This window comes from Trachurus japonicus, chromosome 17, assembly GCF_045865225.1.
Source record: "Trachurus japonicus isolate A0001 chromosome 17, Traja_1.0".
NCBI classification, from domain to species: Eukaryota; Metazoa; Chordata; class Actinopteri; order Carangiformes; family Carangidae; genus Trachurus; species Trachurus japonicus.
This window is the reverse complement of record NC_140923.1, coordinates 13601135-13617076: the sequence shown is the minus strand read 5'-3', so window position 1 is coordinate 13617076 and position 15942 is coordinate 13601135. Positions and strand designations below refer to the sequence as shown.

The 15942-nt window shown below is 42.3% G+C and overlaps 1 protein-coding gene across 2 annotated transcripts in view; it reads right to left on the bottom strand.

The window, feature by feature from the left end:
* ankrd12 (ankyrin repeat domain 12) overlaps positions 1-15942 on the bottom strand; it is a 43669-nt gene that overhangs the window by 17090 nt on the left and 10637 nt on the right. For both annotated transcript variants that reach the window (XM_085803904.1, XM_085803905.1), the window contains exons 2-3: positions 3638-3751; positions 535-685 (exon numbers count right to left, since the gene is read on the bottom strand). In XM_085803904.1, coding sequence (XP_085660030.1) covers positions 535-685; positions 3638-3697 — 211 coding nt within the window. In that variant the 5' untranslated portion in view covers positions 3698-3751. The remainder of the gene's footprint in view (positions 1-534; positions 686-3637; positions 3752-15942) is intronic.

Below are 15942 nucleotides of genomic sequence, written 5' to 3'. Positions count from 1 at the left end.
GTGTGAATTTACTGAGGTCAATAATTTTGCATCGGTGGACGAGAGGGTATTTACAGCATCAGGACGGTCTAAGAGGAATTGGACATAAATGATGTTTTATGCATTGTAATAAAGGGACGTGTCATTTCAGCTCACTAATGTGTTTCTGGACGACAATAGCACTAAAGGAATAAGATGTGCCGGGCTTTGATTGCACAAATACTACGAGTCTGTATGGATCAATTCATTGTATTCATTTGGATTTAAATATCACAAACCTAAATGATTTGGAAGTTCAAGTAAAAAAATAAATAAATAAAACTAAATATTTATTCCTTCTTATTCCACAAAACAGGCCACAGCTTCATCAGAACGATCGGGCTGCCAAACAGATCTAAACCCATTGACCCTATGGACGCTGCGTATAGGACAAGGCTCAACATCAGGCCACCAGGGGGCACTGCGAGGACATGGCAGCGAGCCAGCAGCATGGCTGTTGAAGGAGGAGGAGGAGGAGGAGGAGGAGGAAGGAGGAGCGTCGCTGACAGTCCTTACCGGTGTCTGAGTCTCGCTCCTCTGTCCGGGGCGGACTGGTGGTGAAGGAGAGCTTGCGCTTCATGGAAGACTTGGCTTTCCCTTCCTTCCCCAGCAACTCACTCCGGTCCAGCTTCGGAGTTTTGGTGAAAGGGGACAACTTGTCTTTGCTCTGTCGGAGAGAGAGAGACGACAATAAGACACAACAACAATTAGACATGACATGCAAAAAAAAAAAAAAAGCAAAAGGTGTGGCCATATTGTGAGGGGTGTGTGTGTGTGTGTGTGTGTGTGTGTGTGTGTGTGTAAACAAGACAGTCACAAAAGAGGCAGCTGTATGCACAAGAGCAAATCGGTCGAGTTTAGTATGTGGGCAGTTATTTCAGCTCGCTAGAAAAAAAACAACAAAAAAAACACGACACTAACATAAAGTGCACACGACTACATTACAGGCTGCGTTGTGTCCCTGCAACATATTGTCTGGGTCCTGCAGGCAGCAGGTTTTTGCTGGGATGACTCACTAAAATCCTAGTCCCTAGGCACGGTCTCTGCCCAGTGAAGAGTAAAAGATCAGCAGCGACTTTCTCTGCTTAAACACAGAGATAAAAACATGTGAGAGACACTGCGAGACTGCTGCGGTGTGACAATTATCACACGTAGATGTTAAAATACAAAACAAGACTTCACATCCTCAGCTGTAGAAGTAAAAAAAAAAAATACAAAACTGCAGGTCTGACAGCACTCAAGACTCTCACGTAACGGTTGATTAGATTAAATAAAAAAGGCCTGAAAATGATTAATGACAACACCAAGTGCGGCCACATTAAGGTTTGCTCCATTTCTTTTGCTGACCAAAGCCTGGGTCTTATAATTAAGATGAAAACAGTCCCACTTCAGAAAACACAAAGGATGTTACATTTTGGTTTCTCCCTCTTGCAGCTGCAGTTTCCTTTCATGAATACAACTTATTTTCATGGCAACATTTCAAATTAGTTTTGCATGTGCATGGAGGAGGTTATCTGGATTCAACAGAAAATCCTGAAATGATGGCAGCAGCAGCAGCAGCAGCGGTGAGTGAGTGAGTGAGTGAGGAGGGAAATACTCCAGTGCTTGAATTTGCATCAAAGCAACACCGGTCTATCTGTTCGACCACAGTGTCTTACAGTTCCACTTATTGAGCTCTCGCACCCTGATCTGCATACAAAGCTTTTTACAGTACCATTACTTTTTTTAGTGAGCTGCACTTTAGTGTAGGAAAATACATTTCTGGCAAGAGGAAAAATGTCTGCAGTGTGGCGCTGCTTTGATCTCGGTGAAGCAATGTGCCAGCTGTGCAAAGCTGGAGTGTCTGGCGGTGTTGAAAGTGGAGGAGAGTTAGGATGAGAGGCACTTCGGCCTTAAAAATAAAAGCAGATGTAGATTGTCTCTCTCATTTATGGAGATAAAGATAGTCAAGCAGTGTCTGGGGGTGGGGGGATTAAAACAAACTCGCTTGTTTTATGTCAAGCCAGGACAGCGCATGAAAAAAGTCAATATTTAATGAACGGTCCTCCTCGGTTAGTTTGCTCGTTGCATCAAAAAAAAAAAAAAAGGACAGACAATAAGCACGAGTCAACTTCTGCTCCACCCTGTGCAGATTTATACTCTTAAATTATCTGATCAAATCGCAGTTGTTTGTCAGCAACATGCCTCTCAGACTGAAAGCGCCCTGAGTGATTGTATCTGAAAAAACTCCTATGCAAATGTTTGTGCAAGAAAAGCTTTGTCACTATGACGAAGCAAATAAGTGACCAGGTGCAGAAATACGCAAAGACAAAAAAACACACTGACAAAATCAGCTATTTTTTCACTGGAAGATGTACAGACAGAAAAAAAAAAACCCATAAAGAGTGAATAATCAAAACTGCTGAAATGATCACATGACGCTGTCTCTGAAGGATACTGGTACATTTACTCATTAGTATTGCTCGCACTTGATGACTGAAGCACTCAAATGTAAGTCACATGTGCGATGGTTTGGGATCCAGAGCCTCAAAGGGAGACTGTCCTACCACCTGCTGTTTTCAAAGTCGAAAATTAACGATCACACTAATGCGGACCAAACAGTTTCTAAATGGAGGGTGACAGGGAATCGTCATGGTTTCAAAACTGCGCGTGAACTCTTGAACTTGTGAAAACTTTGAACATGTCCTCGAATACAGCTTCAAACATTTTTATCTGTCTCCAGAGTGAAGGGATGTGGTTTTTCCCTGGAGATGATGTTTAGAGAAAATAAAAGCATCTTAAACTTGTCTTTTTAAACGGTGACAGTATTAGGACAACACTTCTACAGAGAGTGTTGCATTATGGGTCGCTTGTAGTGTGAATGCTGCTCGACCACTGTGTCTTTCAAGCCTGTTTCAGACTCAAGTCAGTTTGGTTTGCCCAGCATCACCTGCTGCAGGAGTTTCAGATGGCTGCTGCAGCTGTTCGGTTGTTTTTTGCAGCCACGGAGGAAATTATTAAAAAAGAGAAAAGTGAAAATAACCTCACAGCATCTCTGACGTCTCTACTGCAAAAATGAACCCGGGATAAAATCTGTCAAACCACCAAGAATTACAGCTGAGACAGATCTGAGACGGTCTGAAAAACGCTCACCGTCAGAGGAGATGATGTCGACCGCTTCAACAGTCTGACAGGACAGAAAGCGGGAGTCTGTGACTGATAAGACAAGTTGCACTAATGTGGGGTTTGCATATTACTGTATTTCATGTTTCACTCATACCAGAGAGAAAAAAAAAAGGCTTGATTGAATGAGCAGGAGGGAGGAAGTGCTTCCGTCAGAAAGTCCTTTTCTTAAAAAACAGCTGCTGGAATAGCAGACGTCATCTTGTCATCAGAGTCGTTCTATATCTGAGTAAGACACCGTTTTACTGCAGTGTTTTACATTTTACAAATTAAAAGCAGTGTTTGTGTCCACAGAAAAACACCACACTACAGACAACAACAACAAGGATGACCTTTGGATCTCAATCTGTACCAAATATCTAAGTGTCCAACCATGACAAGTTAAAATAGGATGGAGGAAAGGAAACACGTGAGCTGAAGAACTTCAAGTGGATGTGTTTTGTTTTTGCTCTCGTACCTTCTTCCCCGCCTGCTTATCCACCATGGCTCCATCTCTGTCGCTCCCAGGTTTGGCCATGGTGCGGCACCTGACTAGCTGCGACAGCTACAGCACAGTACGGTCATCATGCACCTGGAGGAGACAAGACAACAAGACCAATGAGAAAAAACAGTTTGTCTCAAAGGAATTTACATGGCATCATAACAACAACATCCTCTAGTCTGACCTCAGATCCTTAGTAACTTCATAATCGGGTCAGAGCAGATGCACAATAATAATCTACCGGTTACCGTTTCTTTCTAAACTTCCTCAAGTGTCTCGATCCGCTGGACAGCGCTTGGTTCATCAATACACAACGTCAACAAGGTGATTATTATTATTATTATTATTATTAAAGCCCATAAGTTTAACACCACATGGTAGTTTCTGTTTATAATAAATCTCTTCTCTTCAGCGTTGACATTCTCACTACACGCTGGCCTGTTGACAATACCACGTGACGGTGGCGACTGAAGCTGCAGAAAGACGCAACAATCACTGGCATCTCTTCATCTTTAAAGCCATTACTGAAAAACTCCCACCATGCATTACAACACTGTTAGATTTAAATCAAGGTTCATATTCAACTCGCTCCAATGACTGGCTTACTTTTAAAGTCCCCCGGGTACAAACTGAACTTGGTAAATCTGCATTTTGCTATGATGCCCCTGTACTGCCTCCTGGAACGATCTTCAACTCACACTTAAAATTAACACTCCTCCATCCTATCAACATTATAAAAATATCATCTCAAACCTCTTTACCACAGTCTGTAACTGTTTTTAAATTTTGTAATGAATCAGATGTATTTCACTTTTGTAACTGTGTTTTATCCTATGCTGTGCATTGTGTTTTGCTTTGAATATTGCTGTGATCTCGACGACATTGCAAATGAGGGTAAAACCTCAATGTCCTTTCGAGAATAAATAAAGGTTTGAAATGTTGAATTATGCGACGTTTCGCAACAAACTTCGTAGATTTTGCATGAAGTTTTCTTTTACTTCTAGTCTGAGGTTTATGGATATGATCTCCCACCAGACCCAGAGTCACAGGCATCCTTGGCTGGTCTCACCAGCTCGAGACTCTGGGCCACCGGAAGGAAGGGTCTGTCTGTCAACACAGATGGGATGGTTACTGCTAAGAAAATTATTCTTAAAGTCTAGAATAAAAGATATATCCCCAAGTTTTGAAGCCTGGCTCACAGAACTCTCAAATACCTTATATGTGGGGGGAAAAAAAATGATTTTTCAGATAGATTCCATAAGATATAGCAACCATTTCTTGATCTTATCACACAGTGGAGAGGACGCTCATGACACCTCGATATCCTGATTATGTTTGAATATTTATTTGTCTTAAGTATAATTTTATTACAGTCACGGATGGCCATAGAAACTGTTGTTATAGAGTACAGCTTTCACCATTTTTTTTCTCCCCAACCTGCTTTGGGGGTGGGAAGGAGGGGGCAATTGTTTGGGTTGTTATGTACCTTGATATTTTGAAAATGAATAAATAAAATATCCGACGTTTCATCAAGGTGTTTTCTTATTGCTCTGGTGTGTACGTGTGTGTGTTTTTTAAAAAATCCCAGAGGAAGCAGTGAACTGTGCCACATCACAGGGTGATGGGTGAAGCACCGGCAGCAGCAGCCTGGCGTTTCTTCAGACTTGGTGTAAACAGGTGGCGTGGAGGCACCAGACACTGGGGAGGACTTTTTTTTTTTTTAAATACAGGTGACACGATGAAAATGACAATCCTTCATCGACGCTAGTGTTTATAGGCCGGGAGTTTTTGGCGAACGTCAATGTCTACACTCTGCATCACGGAGGAAACCAGAGCTACAGTGAGTGCACACACAGCGTGTTTAGAAGAAAGTCACCTCTCGGCTCCCCAGAGAGGAGTCACGGTGTCTGAAACAGTACGAACTTACTAACAAAGTGGAACTCAGTAATCAGGGATTTTTTTTAATGAAATTTCCATTCCACTTCTTGAGCGCGACCTTTTAAACCAAAAAAAAAAACAGGCAGGAAACAACTACACAAGGCAGCATGAATCACAGCTTTAGGGACTCTTCAAAAGTTTCTGGGAGGAAAACGCCCCCCCCTCCCCTTCCCTCCTCACCCGTCCTGCATGTTGTCACTCTGGCCTACTCATCAGTGTAACCAGGCTTCCCTCTGATGTGGTTTGAGTCAGTGTAGTAACACATGCGGCGGCGGCATCGACGGGGGCACTGTGTGTGTGGACGGACGGACGGATGCTTGCAGTGCAGTGGAGCCGAGAAAAGTAACACTCAGCTGAAAAAAAAAAAAACGTGCTCTCGTTGCTGAAGCCGACATCATGGCATGTGTCACTCAGTTATCTCGTCACATGAAGATTTTCAGTCATAAGACCCTCTTCCTGAGAAGTTTCTGTGCTCCGGTTCAACAGAAACAGCTTCTCTCTCTCTCTCTCTCTGGCCGATGAAAGTCCCCGAGTTCACTTACTATTAAGAGATCTGAGAGCCACTGATAAGGTGTCATGCTGCCTGCCACCAAAATGAATGGGACGGCCCCATTACTCACAATCATGCATTCAATATACCACCTTAACTACAATTTATAATAATAGTAAATGTCCAAACTACCAAGAAGTCCTGTTCACTTCTACCTAGTATGCTGAACCACCTTGCGGCTCAAATTTTCCTGAACATTTCTGGGAATTTCTTCCAATCTGCAGGTTGTTTCCTTCAGCAGACACGAGGACCGGTTTGACAAACTGATTTTTAACAGATATTATTTTTGCTGCCGAGGATAACAAGATGCCCCTTTGCTGGAATTTTATGAATGTAACTGGATTGTATCAGTCTGCTACGCATAAAAAGATCCAACTAGTCTAAATACTACTATAAATCCTCAGATTGATATTTTTATGTTTGCCATTTCCTGTGAGTTTGTTAGATTATTTATGAATATGAAATTAAATATGAAACTGTACTTAAGAGTTGCACTGTTAAACTTCAGGAGTGGTTCATGTTAGATAAATGTGCATAATGTAACTGCTTTTGGGTCAACTTTTAATGTAGCCTAAACATTCATATTATCAATAATGCACCAGGTAAGAGAGATCATTCCTTGTACAATTTGCAGCATTAGTTCTGTGAATCTCTTTAATAACCATGCAAAATATGGTACTAAAACTGAAATTACTCGAATCAGGACCATGTGAATCGGAATCGAATCGATTCAGGAAATCAGTAGCGATACCCAGCCCTCGATCCAACACATGTTCTGAGAGTTTCCATCCTTGGATCTCGATTTGTTGATGAACAGAGGCTTCTCAAATGATAATATTTTCTTATCTGCTACGATGATAAATGAAATATCTTTTGACCTTGGACGGTAGGTTGGGCAAAGCAAGCACATACTCTTTACATTTTATAGAAACAACTAAATTAATGCTTGAAGTTGCAGTACATATGGATGTATATTATACGTAATAGCGGTGTCGACCTTTACCATTCAAAAGTCACAATAAAACACCACTGAAGGGAAAATACATATGTTCACTAATTTAGGATGAGGGACAGCAGCTTATTCCAACATTTATTAAGGATGCACAATAATCGATAAATTCCTGCTTCTCATAACCGATACTGATGCTGATAACATTTTTAATAGTTTATAGAAACACCGTTAAGAAAGGCTATGTTATAGTGAGTAAATATGAATTTAACATTGTTGCTCTGCCTCTGACTTAACAAAATAACACAACTGTCAATATAACCGCCATCACTACTAGGGATGTGCACGGTTACCAGAGTACCCGGGTACCCGAGTACTAGGCAATCTACTATCCGGTTATGAATTTATTACCCGGTTAACCTAGGATTAAAAAAACGTTATCACTACATTATCATGCCATGGTTCGGCTTTTTGTAGTGTTAAACAGTTTCGGATCAAGCAACGTGATTTTCTGCTGTGTAAAAGCGTTTTTGGATCGAGCCTCGGACTTTCAAACCTTTTACAATAATCTGCGGTGGTTCCCTCGGCGTAAACCGCCAGGAGGGAGACGACAGGTGTCATCAAGTCTGTTAGAAAATATGCTTTCAGTTTACAAACATTCTGAAACCTTCCCAGTTATTTCCTGAAACGATGCGAGGCAGAGAGGACCAAAGGCTCCAAAATGTAGTGTGGACTAATAAATAAGCACCGCTAATGATTTAAAAAAAAGAAAAAAAAGTTTTCTCCTCCGAGGCAGCTGCAGCATAAATGCGCTGCGCTCAGAGCGCATGCAGCGCATTTATTCCCCGGCATAAAGATGCACATCTGCCCCATATGTGCATCTTAAACTCCAGTCTCTACTCTTATTATCCACCTGATATTGTGTCTGACGATGCTGTGTGTCAGTAATGCGACTGTCTGACGGACAGAGCGCATTTATGCACCGGCTGCGCTCTGTCCGTCAGACATGACGTCATTTTATTTTTTATTACAGTATTCGGTTACCTGGGTACGACAAGGTTAGGATACTCGGTTAGAAAATCATTTGAAATGCCCATCCCTAATCACTACTGTAATCTCAACTAAAGAAAGAACAGTTATGACTCTTCAAAATTCGACATTTATTATTGTTTCAAATCAACTCAGAGGGCAAACGGACTGAAAATGGGCAAAATCTAGGCAGTGTTGGCTCATTATAATTGGCGCTAGTGATGCTATCTGTGTATTTTGGCCAATATCAGGCCGATAATTATCCTTACTGATAGTTATTGTGGATGAACATTAATCATTTTGTCAAATGTTTGACATTTTTGCTTGGAACATAACACACTGACTTGTTTAAAACACATCAGTGGCTTGTTTCCAGACAAGAGTGTGTGTGCATCATTCACAAGCTGCGTTTGTGTCCATGCAGGCAGCCGTCCTGTCATTTAGGTCTTTGTGCGGCTACAAAGCCATAATCCTGTGCAGTTAAGCTACACACCATACTACCTTGTGTGCAGCACATGCAGAGTTAGCAAGAGGTTTGGTATGTTGACCAACCAGGGATGTGGAAGTGGGTTTAGAACAAAAAAAAAAAAAAACACACAAATGTGAACGGCTTCCTTTCAATTTCAACTTCAACAATTTCAACTCAATCGACGATTCACAATCAATGCATGACGCAAAACTGAAAACATACCACCACAACCACCACCACCGCTTCTGCGGCTAAATGGATCATGACAAACTGTAAGCCTTCAATTAACCAGACGTCGACCTGACAGCGGGCACGGTCCAGCATTTCATATTCATCACTTTCATGTGGGACGATTACGTGGCCTGTGGAGGACACGGTGACCTTGACCTCTCAGTTCATCCTTGTGTATAAGTAAGTTTGTTAATTGCAGCGGCCTCCAACGAGTCTCAACGTAGCGTCACAGCTTCCTTGTGACCCTGTATAGCCTTTCAGATGGAGATGATTGGATATTGTAATTATTGATGAACTGTCACTTAACTTTCATTGGTTTCAGTTTCTTAATGATGATGAATTTCTGCTCTTCTCTATTCATCGCCAATATTAATTAAATATCATAGGGATTTAAAGTGGTAGTTGGTTGTTACCTTGAGCATTAAGAAATTTAAATGCCTTTTTTTTTTTAGATAATTAGTTGACATAACAACAAATCAAAGGGGGGAAAAAATCAGCTAATTAATCTATAATGAAAACAACTGTAAGGTGTACCCCTGCTGTGTTTCATGCTAATTCACTTTGTGACTAAACATGCAGTTAATCGTGCCTTTGGGGATTCAAACATACATAAACACTACCTTACTATTAAATTATTGAAACTTCATTAGACAGCAGGGCACATTTAAATCACACATACCACTCGTATTTCCAGACAGAGCTCGGTCAGTCGACTCGTTACTTGTTTTCAGCTCTAAATCACAAATGAACGAGACGACCAGCTCTTAAAAAAAAGGAAACCCAACGTTTTGTTTCTTTCTTTCTTCGGATACCTTCACAACCTCTGCTGATCCCAAGTAATGGCACAGTGTTGACAGGTATCGTTTTTCCAACACTGCTGCACAGCTGAGGCCAGTGAGAGGTCCGTCATTAGTCAGCAGATCGCCAGCATGCAGCAGCATTGTCATTCAGCCAGCTGAAAGGGGAGAATTGAGCAGCCCACAGTGAGCACGGCGGTGTAAAGGGGGCGAGTGTATCGGGGGTATTAAAGCGGTATGGACAGCCCGGGACCAGACCAGAAAACAAACGCTGACAGGACTCCAATCTGGCCCGGAGACGAGGCGAGGAGGGTGTGACTATAATTACAGAGGTATTTGGGCACTCGCCAGTTCAGGCATTCACATTCGCTGCGTTTCATGAGCAGCTCAGGGCTGCATAAGCCTCTGCGAGCTCTGCCATTAACCTTGGGCTGTTTCAAGTCGAGCTCAAACCCCCTGCGCCTTGATGACTACTGGAGTTCACAGAGACTAAAGCCCGGATTAGTTTGGCATGGGATCCTCCTCTCCTGTACAATGTAAAAAAACTGAGTGATAGCAACAATTATCTAACCCACTTAACACCGATGAAGGAGACCATCGAACTGCAGAATCACGACTGTAAAAAAAAAAAAAAAAAAGGTTTAGAGATGTGCTACAGAGAGAGATGTGACACTAGAGACACTGACTGTGACATAGTGAGAGAGAGAGAGAGAGGAACCCCACATTAGTGACACTGGCTGCTTCCCTCAGTCTAAACATCAGCAATGTGGTAAATAATTCAGCAGCCGTGGTGAAGACACTAGAGAGAAAAACACTAAATATACTGGTAGGACTGCCACTAATGATTATTTTCATTATCGAATCAACTGCCAATTCTTTCTTCAACTGAGACAATAAACATTTTTTCTACAAAACATGAGAAAATATTGAAAATGTGTCCGTTATAATGTACAAGGGCCCGAGGTGGCATCTTTCTTCACATGTCTTGTTTTTGTACATATTCTATGACATGAAGCAGCAAATTCTCACTTCGAGTTTTCCTTGTTTAAAAACACTGGCTGAAACAGTTTCTGTATGATCAGAGCAGTAACTGTCAATCACAGCATCAATGTATCAGCAGCAGGCAGGTATGGACACATAAGTAAACGATTAACACAAGAGCTACTATAATAACTATCAATTTATATTATTTACATGATTTTTCAACCAAACTCCTCAGATCCAACTCTCAGTTGTTTTTACTCTCTGCATTTCTTTTCATATATAATACCATAATATACTATATACTGTAACTATATAATAGTTTAAAATCTGAGTTCAAAATTAAATTGTTTGTTGGACAAAACAAGACAATTCGGATACCAAAAAAAAGTCACAATTAAACACCCCTGAAGGGAAAATACATGTACAGTAAGTTCACCAATTTAAGATGAGGGACAGCAGCATATTCCAACATTTATTAAGGACGCACAATAATCGATAAGTTCCTGCTTCTCATAACCGATGTTGATGCTGGTAACTGATAACATTTTAATAGTTTAGAGACACACCGTTAAGAAAGGCTACGTTATAGTGAGTAAATATGAATTTAACATTGTTGCTCTAAATAATATAACCGTCATCACTACTGTAATCTCAACAAAAGCAAGAACAGTTATGACTCTTCAAAAATCGAAATTAAAATGACACTGTGCTGTCAGGTTATGGGATAATATGAGTTAGCTATCATTAGAGCAAAGGATGATTAAAATAACCACTGGTTAAAGCCTTAATTAACAGACAGAAGCTTGGTATATATTTATATACAGTATATATTTTAAGGCTAAAATCAATCTGAGTGACTGAAACCATGTTGTGGCCACACATTATTGTGACAGTTTTGAAAACATGGTGGTTATCAGGGGGCTGGAGGTCAAACCTATCAATGACAGACATAAATTATTATCCTTTTAAAAAAATATATGTATTTCACCTGCGCTAACTGATAAGTTAAAGTGAGCTGGCTGCTGCTGCTGCGTCGTTGCTGCTGCTGCTGGTCCGTCTGAGAAGCAGATGTCCCTGTATTTATTTATAACCTGGTGTTCCTGCACTTTAACTCCACTGGTTCCTGACTAACAACAATAACAACCATTTCCCTGTAGTGCTGGACCGTGTTGGCCCTGACAGCCGAGCAGAGCCGAGCAGAGCGGCTGCAGCTTCACTGTCTGCCCCTGTGTGTGTGTGTGCGTGAGTGAAGCAGTTTGGGGGTTTGAGGAGCGAGGTGGAGTGGGGTGGGGTGGGGTTTGGTTGGGTGGGGGCTGGCTGGCTGGCTGGCTGGCTGGCTGGGGGTGCAGCAGTATGTGTGTATCTGAAATGGATGAAAAGCACACACAGTACGGTAACCTGATCCACTGACTGCAGGATGGGACAGGGAGGGAAGAGGGCTAAGAATAGAACTGAGCCTGACACACAGAGTACGCCGCCGCCGCCGCCGCCACCGCCGCCGCCAACGTCACCTCCACCACCAACAGCAGCAGCAGCAGCAGCAGCAGCGGCAGCGTTTTACTCCAGCTTCCAGAGTCGGAGCACTGCCTGCTGTGAGCTCTCAGACACACCATGTGGAAAATACATGTGATTTTCCCCCTGGTCTCCCATGTGGCTGCACTTACGACTGCACACACACACACACAAAGGAGGCTACTGAAAAACAAGCTCGGAGCGTTATTTCTCTGTTTCAAAAAAAAAAAAAAAGGTGCAGAAGAGACAAATAATAATTACCGGTTGTGAATTATTAACAAGAAGAGCATCTGAAATCCACAATAAAAAGCTGGAGTCAGTCAGTCCCTCCCTCCCCCCACCTCTCCCCCATCTTCCCCCCTTCCTCGACAGATATCGTGTATTAATGCGCTCAAAAGAGACGCGCTACACTTGCTGCGACAGTAAACAGCCGGTCACGTGGTTGTGGTCCTGCATGGCGTCAGGCTAAATGATGGGGGAGGTCTCTCTCAGCTGCGCATCCACTCTCCGTCTCCTCCTCCTCCCTAATGAGGAGCAGGACAAAGCCCGGCGCAAAGGCCCGATTACAGAGACTACAGAAGAGGGGCAGAGGAGGCAACAATAACCAGCGAGGAGCCAGTGTGATCACACACACGCACGCGGGCAAACAGTTTAACACAATTATTATTACGCACCTATTTACATGCCAGCAAACAAAATAAATGCCCTACGCTTTGTTCCCCCAAATGTGTTTTGTGCCCTAGAAATGTCTGGTCCGATTATTTATTTCCTGCAGACAAAAGGAAACCCCTATTTCTCCAACGTATCAGAAACCCAAAATATTGTATTATTATTATTGTATAAATTGTTGTAAAATTATGTAACACTGATCAGTCCCATTGCTGATTGTTGAATTATTCATTTGATTTATTACATTTGTTAAAAATAAATATATGCCACTTGAGTTTATTTATATGAATGTCTTTACATATTAAAACACAGGGGAGACAGCAGGCAATATTTAAATACCATTATAGTCATCTGGTGACTTGTGTTTTGGTTGTTATATTTCATTGAGCAAATTAAAGTAACAAAAGGGTTAATAAATAGCAAGCCAAGTCGGTTCTTGTTGTTGTTTTGGTGTGTGTAGTACAGACTGATACTAGTGTGAAATGCCATATGACAAGTGCCCATAATACATACACGGCTGCAAAATACTTCTAAAAATATATGCAATAAAAAATAAAACAAACAGGCCTTATCTAGTTGTGCTCTTTGGCTGCATTCATGCAATCCATCTCTAACCAAACTGTGAAACCAAATTCAAAAAGGCATGAAAATTTCCAGCACAAAATAAAGTGCACTTCCTCCCTCCTTCCCCCTCCTCCTCCCGTCACTGGTCTGTCTGAACTGAAGGCATATTTCGACATGGACAAACAAACAGCAAGTGACACTGGATCCCTCAAGGCGTCGGTTCACCTCTCTCTACCCTAACCCCAGACAGACAAAACATGCCTCCTCCAAACCAGAGTGTCTGTCTGGCCTTCGTTACAGTTGTTGTTGTTGCATAAACGCGTCGGTCAAAGATTTGGTTCATCCTCTTCCACATGGGAAAAACTGCTATGCTATTCATGCCAGTAAAGGTGAGTAAAACAGACACCGGTGAATTGCTGCCAATGTTTTTTATAAAGGCTGACACATTTTTTATCAAGTTGCCAGCTTCTCTCACAGGTTAAATCTTACTTTTTCTTGCTCCAAATTAAACCGGCCAGTAAACCTGTCCATGTGGTTATTTTTAAGGGGGGTACTACCTGTTATAGTAATAGATGAAAAAGTTAATTTTATGCACACCGTGATACACATTCCTATATTTTATCCCAGATACTGACAGGATGCAAAAAAAATGTCTAGCTTAATTCATAATAATCCAAGCATTAAGCTGTTGTAAGACCCAGACATAATGTACTCTATGTGTCCTAAATATGTATTCTTATGTAAGATTGAGTGCTGAACTCTTCCACGGCCTCATCCATCACTTAAAAGCTTCCATAAAAAAAAAACAGGAATAGCCCTAAATTTTTACAAGGGAGAGGCTCGGGGCATGGGCATGGCTCACTCGCACACAAATCAAAAGCCTCATAAAATAGCCCAAATGTTTGTATGCAAGAGGCGTCAATAGGGTTAACTTTACTGGCAGGAGAGTACAGCTCGGCTCGGCTCGGCTCAGGGCTCACTCCAACACGCCCATTAAACTGGTCTGAGAGTCTGAGAGCCTTAAGAAGCCTACCGCCACCGCTCTGTATGTAGGTTAATGATCAGATACCCAAGCAGCGGACAAGAACAATGAAGCCTTTACTGCCGATTATGGGTTAAAAAGGGGAGGGAGGGGAGAGGGGGGGGTGAGGGAGGGAGGGAGGGATTAGAGCAAAGGTTAGGACCTAGGCGTGGATCTTGTTCTTATTTCCACCACAGCGTCAAGCTCACATGACCGGACAAAACACTGGACAACTGTTCGACTTTCAAGGAAACGTGAGGATTCAAAAAGCAAATCGGTGAAATATTCAATCAGACACCGACTATACTAGTGAGCTGCAAATGACATGATAAATGATACAGCCTATTAATAAAAAACTGCTTTGTCATCTCTAGACCCAGTTACCTCCCGCCGTAACGCAACACCCGGCCCACTTTCCTTTCAACAGAGGACAACAGCAAGGAAGTGTTTGAAGCTCCTGGAGGCAGAAAAGCCCCCTAGATGACAATAACATAAAACATCAGCTGCTAACAAGGTGTCACACAACAAGCACAAGAAAAAAAAAACCCACGTCCAACCACGCTCCATATGAGCAACGAGCAGGCCTCCGTCTGAAAAATAAACAATGAGGGAAATGTTGTGTCACTCTTCATTATGTCATTCAAGACATGACTCCATCTACACCTGCCACGTCCTATTAGGCCTGACGAGACGTCGACCCGATCACACAAGCCCGACACATGGCTGCCCGAGCTGGTGCCAAAACCACAGCTTTGCAGTGCCAGAGAAAAGCGTCGGACGATAGATAGATAGGGCCGGCAGTCGGTGTGTAAAGGTTGACACAGCATCTCCGTCGTCTCCGCGCACCGGGAGGACTGTGTGTGTGTGTGGACCCGACTGTGTGAAGTCGGGCTTTTGATTATCGACCGTGCAGCATGAAGAGAAGCAGCAGTTTCCTTTAGGGGTATTCGCCACAGAGGTTTAAAGATGGTGCAGATAAACAAGTCCTACTGTCTGCAGAAAAACCCTCAGCAGGTTAACAACTACTTCCTTATTGTGCACATTAATAATACAAAAAAAAAACCTTACCCTGTGTGCGCTTGTTGCACAATGGTACACTGACCAAAATGATTATGCTCACACTACTGAGGGAGGAAAACAAAAGGCAAGAAAGCTGGTGAAAAACACAACACCACCCCTTACTGCATGGTTAAAGATTTACTAAAATTAATAAATAGTTAGGACTGTAACTGATGATTGTTATATTTACCGCACTACAATTCAAGTTATTCACTTTTCCAAATCCCAAGGTGTCATATTTACACAGCCTGTTTTGTCCTGCGACTTGCCCAAGTCAATTTATGGCCATGAAAGACAGAGGTCCTGTTTACACGACAACGCTTGCGGGTGAAAACGACAAAATATTTTATCGGATGTGCCTTTCGTTTGGACGGCGACAGTGTTTTTCAGGCTTAAACACGCAAAAAAAAAAACGTGAAACCACCCTCCAGAGTGGAAATCTTAAAAACACTCCACTGTCGCATTCCCGTCTAAAGGGTGAAAACGCTGCTCTGCTCCGATCTGCTCAC